The 7,750-nt window shown below is 46.6% G+C and overlaps 2 protein-coding genes and 1 non-coding gene across 3 annotated transcripts in view; 1 reads left to right on the forward strand and 2 right to left on the reverse strand.

Annotated features, from left to right (window-relative positions):
* The window catches only part of H257_17733 (hypothetical protein), a gene marked incomplete at its 5' end in the record, with an annotated part of 2,106 nt that extends 1,178 nt beyond the window's left edge, over positions 1–928 (forward strand). The window contains one exon of the mRNA XM_009846619.1: positions 10–928. Coding sequence (XP_009844921.1) covers positions 10–785 — 776 coding nt within the window. The 3' untranslated portion in view covers positions 786–928. The remainder of the gene's footprint in view (positions 1–9) is intronic.
* A 2,874-nt stretch (positions 929–3,802) lies between these two features.
* H257_17734 (hypothetical protein) lies at positions 3,803–5,261 on the reverse strand (the record flags this gene model as incomplete). The annotated part of the gene is made up of 5 exons (XM_009846620.1): positions 3,803–4,165; positions 4,197–4,486; positions 4,536–4,809; positions 4,890–5,112; positions 5,188–5,261. The coding sequence occupies 5 exons, from the start codon at positions 5,259–5,261 to the stop codon at positions 3,803–3,805; spliced, it is 1,224 nt and encodes a 407-aa protein (XP_009844922.1).
* Positions 5,262–5,514: 253 nt separating this feature from the next.
* Positions 5,515–5,586, reverse strand: H257_17735. The gene has a single exon. It is a non-coding gene; the product is annotated as a tRNA-Cys (tRNA).
* Between the last annotated feature and the right edge of the window lie 2,164 nt (positions 5,587–7,750).

The following is a 7,750-nucleotide window of genomic DNA, read 5'->3' on the forward strand; positions in this document are numbered from 1 at the left end:
ACCTCCAAGTCCAATTGACGGCCAACCATAAGGGGTACTTTCAATTTGGTTTGTGCAAACTGAACGGCAAACACGACAAAGAAACTAACGAGTGCTTTCAAACGCTGGTCCAACCCAATGGCGACAAGCAATGGCAAGTGCCCCCAGGCAACGAAGTGTTTACGATCCAGTCGGTGCTCCCTGCTGGAGTGACCTGCGAAGGTGACTCCCACTGCGTGCTTCGTTGGCACTATGTCGGGTGGAACAACCCCGGCGTGGACATCAACGGCCAAGAGCAGTTTTGGAACTGCGCCGATGTGTACATCAGCAACACATGCGGGTCCAACCCGGCTCCGTCCAGCGCCACCCCTTCCACGTCTCCGCGGACAACCTCGGCGGTGCCCACTTCTACTAAAGCCCCTTCCACTCCCCCTCGGACAACGACGGCGACTTCACCGCCGATATCTACCCGGTCTCCCAGCACGAACACACCCGTCAACCCCACGCAAGCCCCGGCCCCCGGCCAGTGTGGCTCGTGCGCTAACTGCTACTATGCTCCTAATGACTCGTGCTTTGTTGGGTGGACTGCTAGCCAATGCGCCACAGTACCTCTGTTCAAGTGGTGCGGGGCGGCGGCGGTGAAGGTGCCGTCGCGAGTGTCGGCGGAAGTGTCAACAGAGTTGGTCTCTCTTCATGGACAGTGTGGGGGTCGCTATTACACTGGACCGACGCACTGCCACGACGATGCGCGGTGTGTCGCCTTGGACGAATACTTTTCCGAATGTGTGGCCAAGAGCGCTTTGTAGAACGATTGTAGTAACGTTACTGTAGGCGTGCGTATGATGCACGTCATCTAAAAACTTCCAACTGGCCAAATCCAGAGTGGAGGTTTTATTATTTAACGTACAATTAATGTAGTTAAACCCAAAAACCAAAACGTTAAATACCGAATTTGTGCGTTTTATCACTGCAGTGGGAGGTTAAAGGTCCCAACTGCCTCCGGATATTACATACGGATAAGAGTCACATACAAAAATCAAGATACATCTCAGCGGCCAAATATATGGCCAAATATCCATGCGCCCATGTAAAATACCACAAGGTTAAATATCTATTTCTGGACCAATTCATCACCAAATTTGAATATGAGACGTAGAATTTCTTCACCACATTGAGATCTGTCGATTCTACGTCTCAATTTACTGAAATTTTGAGTAATGAATATGAAATAGAAGTCAGAAAATTTTGTAAAAAGTTGGTAGTTTATAGGTGACGAGCATCATAGTAAGGTAAGGCATCAATCATCCGAACGGTTTTTGAAGCAGATTTTGTCGAATTTTTAAAGTCTGAGTGCTTGCGATTGCCATTGAATTATAATGATATTTTAGCATTGAAAGAAAATATAATTCAAGAACTATATTTTACATATGAAGCAACTGCGATTTGGCATGATTTGATATTTGTAGGCAAATTAATATGACGAAACAAAATCATGATGAATTTTAACGTGCACATATTCGCCGAACGGTTTCAAACATCAGGAGATTTGTATACATTTTATTATAACACAAATTAAAATTCGATTCTATATAATACTTTCATCCTACACTATATAATACTTTCATCCTACACTGGATTCATAGCTTCGTTAATTAAATTTTGATCAAATTTAAAAACAACGAGTAAAAAAATTTTCATTTCCACTTTTGCCGTTTCGATGCGGCCGCATGAAGGTCCTTGATGGAATGCTACTCACCGTTCGTCTTGACGCGTTTGTTCACAACCGGCTTCGCAGGTAAGTACAGAACGGCTTCACGTACCACTTCCCTTGTCTTGATCCACGATTCCGTGCCAACGGCGTCCTTGATTCCATTCGCTTTTTGCATGTCCAGGCGAGCCAACATGCAAGGCAACGACATTGGCCACACACCACAGGTACGAAATCCATTTTGAACCAATGTAGGGGTCTTACTGCTCACCGTTGGTTTGGAAAGGCCAACGAACGCATTCGAAGCAATGGAAATCGCCTTCCGAGCGAGGCAACGTCCACGAGTTTGATGCCCGTAGCTCTAGCGTGACAGCCGCCTTGATTTTGCGCTTGAAGGTACGAAACACTGAAACGTCCAATGGTTGAAGCAGATGGGTTGCATTTGGAGGCAGGCATACCAACAGTATCCCGTAGGCCTGGCAAATCGGTGTACTCTCCGACGACAAGTGGGATGCGCAATTGTCCATGACAAGGACAGCAGGTCGGCATCCCCGGTGCTTCATCTTCCACTCGCCGAAGGTTTCGAGCCAATTGTTGAAGATATGTGCATTGATAAACGCTTTAGGGGCAGTCGTTACAACGGCATCATGAAGCGCACTCGTCAAGCACGACGGCCTCACAGGTTAGTCCAGGAAGGATAAAAGCCGGAGGGACGAAGGTGCCATCTGCGGCCACAGCAGCCACAATGGTCAAATGATAAGGGACAGACTTTTCGGTGGCCCACACACTTTGTGATCCACGGATCGCGACAACCTTCTTGCTCGAGTTCTTTGTTTTGAAATTGGTCTCATCGACATTGTAGATGTCGCTGGGTGAGCAATTGAAAGCCAGGCACGCCTTGAGTAGCCGATTAAAGTATAATATCATACCATCCTTGTCGACGTTGTTGCGAGCATTTATTAGAGACTGGGCGATTCGGTCCGAAAGCTCTTGGTGGCGCTGACTGAAACGTTGGTACCAGCCATGCCCAAGGTTCTGAGTGATACCAGAGTGCAATTGCACAATTTGTTGTGCTTTCATCATAATGTCGTGTCTGGTCACTGGACAACCAGCACGCTGCATGGCAGCAATCCACGACACGAGGTCCTGCTCGACGCCGTTGGGTAGCGAGGGCTTCCGTCCACTTTTCTTGCGCTCGATCACTTCGGAGTTATTCGTGGCTTTCAAGAACTTGAACAAGGTGGTTCGCGTGACTTGCGAACTACGAACCACGGCGGCCTTGGTCTCACCACTTAGGACGCGTTGGACAGCTTCACGAATCTGCTCAATCGTTGCAACCATTTGAAAAATGCTTATGACGCTGATCATTATTGATTTAATTTGGCGGGATTATAATTGGTTGGGTTTTCATTTGAACTGCAAGTATAATATTACTGTCATGAATATTATCACTACCAATCAGTGATGTTCACGCCAAATAAGAGTAATCTGATTGGATATAACTCAAATCGTTCGAAGGTTTGATGCCGTTCGGAAGATTGATGCACTACCTTATGCATAATGAGCCATCCATGTGTGATAAAGTTGTGGTGGTTGTGGAGCAAATTCTTGGTGAACATGATGCATGACGACTTCGAAGAATCAGTTAAGCGATACTAGTACTACTAACGTTACCACGCAACATTTATTATAGTTGACCTTTACACAGTGTTGCTGGTACTGTAATCGTCGCTCAAGGGGACTACAGTGTCGCTGTTGTGTACAGAGCACTACTACTATTAATAGTATTACTATACGTATATACGTATAGTATGTCGAAACTCACATTGACACTTGTTTATCGAAACAGCCTTCGACTAACAACTAACTAATACTAGTACTACGAACGGTATTTACTCTATATAAGCAAGCAAGCCCTTCATTCGCTATAAACTTCCAAAATTCGCGTAGTTTGTCTACTCAATATTAAATCACGCTGGAGTTGTGATTGATTGAAAAAACTTGGCCTTTCTGTAAGAGCCAATCAAATCCAAAAAAAGTTGGATTTGCAAATAGTGTCGATTCGTGATTCGATTCGACGGGGTCTGGATCTGTACCGAATCCACAATATTTTGCTCAGACAAATTCACTATCTACAAGGCGCTCTTGAGCACACATTTCGGAAAAGTACTGGTCCAACGCGGCATATTCAGCATCTTCGTGGCAGGTCGTGGGACCCGTGTAATAATGGCTGCCGCATTGATACCATCTGTGGTCACAACCGACTCCGAGGTAGGGGCTTTGGGGGGAAATCACTGGTTTGACACGACAACTTCTCCCCGGGGACCCCCCCTCAAGGCGTTGCGAAACTCGATGAAGCTGGCATTGCGACTCGCGGTTGGGAGGGCTCACATTGCATTCGAAGCCGCCGTTGATGATGAACGTGGCCTTGGCAACGCCACCGGGGAGACCCACCACCTTGTGGACGTTGCCGTTCCACTTCTCAGCGTTCCAGTACCATCCACCACACCAAGTCGTAGTCGGTGGCGACCAGCTCAGGGCTCGCGACCAAGTCCAAGTTGACGGCCTTGCCAAAGTCCTCGTAGTTGTAGTTCCACGACAACTGAATCGGGCCACGACCAAAGAACTGCTTGCCAGCCGCACACGGGTACTCGGGCGGCTGCTGGCACATGGTGGACTTGTTGATCTCCGCACAATGCGTGGCGGTCAAGCCAATAAAGCACGCGTTTGTGGGTCCGTAGTGGCAAGTATTGCAGTGCCGCACGAGCCGCTCGCAATAGGTTTGGGAGAAGTGCTGGGCTAGGTGGTAGGTTTGATGGTAGAGGTAGCAGGGGTGTGTGAGGGGTACCCAGTGGTCGTGACAGGAGCATAGATTGGGATGACTGGGGTAGGTGTTGTGGTGGGGTTGGCGGAGCTGGTGCAGGAGCGGCGCCACACGTGTTGCTGATGTACACGTCGACGGAGTTCCAAAATTGTCTTTGGCCTTTGATGTTCACGTCGGGGTTGTTCCACCCAACGTAAAGCCAACGAAGCACGCAGTGGGAGTCGCCTTTGCAGGTCACTCCAGCAGGGAGCACCGACTGGATCGTAAACTTTTTGTTGCCTGGGGGCACTTGCCATTGCTTGTCGCCATTGGGTTGGACCAGCGTTTGAAAGCAGTCGTTAGTTTCTTTGTTGTGTTTGCCGTTCAGTTTGCACAAACCAAATTAAAGTACCCCTTGTGGTTCGCCGTCAATTGGACTTGGAGGTCCACGGTAAACCCCGAGGCGTAGCAGGCCCCGATGACATTTTCGCGATGTTGGTGGGGAACGTCCTGTAGCCGCCTCCGGTTTCGTGACTCCGATGCCCCGGAGTACGGGTCGCCACACACGCCAAATTTGCCGTCACACATGGCCGCAATACCACCGGCATTGAGACCGTGGTCGCTGTAGCCGGGCGGAACGATCCCAGCGAATTAGGCCAACTTGCCTATGTATCCATGATGCGGTGGCGAAATCAACCGGACATGGGCCTCTGTGTATTGCACATATGATTTCAAGGCCAAGGCCCACGCGAGAACGGTGACGGACTTCATGTGATGAGGACCGGACAAATTGGACTGTGTGGACCCTATGGTACAATTTCAAACAGTGGGCATCGCCCCCTGTGGTGATCGGTCCTGCCACCACGATACTTGTCTAATCACTACTAGTATGTGGAACGCATCCCTGCGAGATCGCGACTGGTGATGTCACAGTGGCACGTGCTGTTGTTGTGTCCTGACATTACACTTCTACAATAGTCGTATACAATCCCTTGATCTTTAAAGTGAAAATTTGAAAAAAGGAAGCGCCAGACCGGGTTCGAACCAGTGACCCTCAGAGCTGCAATCTGACGCTCTACCACTGAGCTACTCGCGCTTCATACCACGTAGCTGGTTTATTTCATAAGGTTATAAAACCATACAAGAGCGTTGCTTTCACTGTACAGTAAGTACAAGGCAAAAGTACATTTTTTTTTACTTGATGATTGTATGTCCCATTAAACAACATTTATTATCACATTCGGTCAAACAAGCTGTTTCGGCGGCGGTTTTTGTGAATTCGGCGTTTCTTGAACTATTCCTACTGGTAGTACTGTACTACCAGTAGTACTGTATTGTGATTTTGCTATAAACTTCCAAAATTCGCGTGGTTTGTCTAATCAATATTGAATCACTCTGGAGTTCTGATTGGTTGAATATATTTGTACTTTCTGTAAGAGCCAATAAAATCCACACACAATTGGATTAGCCAATAGCGTCGATTCATGATTCGATTCGGAGGCAACATTCGATTCGACGGAATCTGGACATTTGTACCGAATCCACAACATGTTATTGGTCATCTTTTACAACGATAACGTAAAAAACCAATTTAAGATAACTTAGCCAATTTAGGATAACTTTGTATTGCCCAATCACACCTCGTTATTTGTTCGAGTCAAAACCTCTATCATATAATGCTGGCCATTCCATCACGTGAATGAAATGCAAAAACGTCGTAGAAGCCAATAGTCATTCAAGATTGGGTTTGAAGTTCCCTAGTCGACACGGGCCACATTGGGTTGGATCTGAGGTTTTGTCGAGTGTTAAACTCGGTGGACATCCATCCACAGCAGAAATTTAACGCAAAAACAGTACCCTTGTATAAATTATATGCAACCTGTTGTAACCGCTTACCCTAAACACAGAATTTCAATGCTCAGACACATACATAGTTTAAGATAAAAAAGTTATCCTAAATTGGTTTTCAAAAATGTCAGTACAAATGCTTAGAAAGTAACAAATTTACCTGTGAAGTTCATCGCTTAAACTGATAGTTCGATTATGAAGTCAAAGAGGCGCGTCTTGTCTATTGGAATCACTATTCAAAACTCAAATATCGTAACGGACTCAAAAGTTATGTCCATTCTACTCCGACGCCTCCAAAAAAGTTATCTTAAATTGGTTTTTTACGTTAACTATAATAACCGTCAGTTATCTTTACGACAGATGTGTGGCTTAACTCGCAGCATGCGGTTGCTCGTGTTGTACTACGACCCGACGATTGCTTTGCATTGGATCACATGTTAGCTGCAGCTGCATGGACCACCTCGTCAGCACGAAACCCCGTCGTAACGTGACGAATAATGCAAAAATCACGTTGTTTATCGTGTCAAATCACGGATTTGGCACAATATCTTGGATAGATTCACCATGAGTACGGAAACGATACAATGAAATAGGGCAATTCAAAGTTTTGGGGCATTTAGTCAATAGGGATATTGGATGATTGGGACGAAGGTTGACCATGCAGCGACCATGATGACCGTATACACAGCGAGTTCGTCGATTTATCACCACTACCAGTGTGAAGTAACGTTTGTGCCTCCGATTTGAATCCAGTTTTCATCAAGCTGGTGGTGATACCGGTAGAATTGTAGGACAAACTCAACCTTCAATGCTGTACTGCAAACTCATAAATGATAAAAGTACTTCGAAGTAAAAGTTGAGTCATCGGCGGGATTTGAACCCGCAACCTCCAGCATGAAAGCTCCAAACTTTACCGTTAATCTGAGCTTAGACGTTACTTTCACACTGCGGTCATCATAATATATAGCTTCATCATAATATCCATGATACCCAGATTTGGAAAGGTGGCCCAAACATGGCAGCCAACCTTGCCAACTTCCAACGAGGCAGCAACGTCCAAGACATGCTCTGTGTGTTGCTGCGTGATACAGTAGCGCACACAGCTTGGCGCGGACGTTGCTGTCTCTTGGCTGTGTCGAAGGAATGAATACATGCTAGGGTCTCTGGCGATTCGCCAGCGTGCAGTAGGAGGCGGATCACTTGCAGAGTGTGAGCGTCCAAGCCGTTAAGGCTAGTGGTGGTTCGTTCTGCCAGTTGTTTATGTGTGCGTTATGTGCTCATTGTAAGTAGCGAGTACATGAAATAAGCAGACTCACAGCATTCAAAAAGGTGGTTCAACAACTAGTGTCAACAAAACTCGTTTGAAAGCAGCGGATTCATTGCTGCGACAGGGTCAATAATGAAATATATTC

The sequence above is a fragment of the Aphanomyces astaci genome (assembly GCF_000520075.1).
Source record: "Aphanomyces astaci strain APO3 unplaced genomic scaffold supercont1.117, whole genome shotgun sequence".
Taxonomy (NCBI): domain Eukaryota; phylum Oomycota; class Saprolegniomycetes; order Saprolegniales; family Verrucalvaceae; genus Aphanomyces; species Aphanomyces astaci.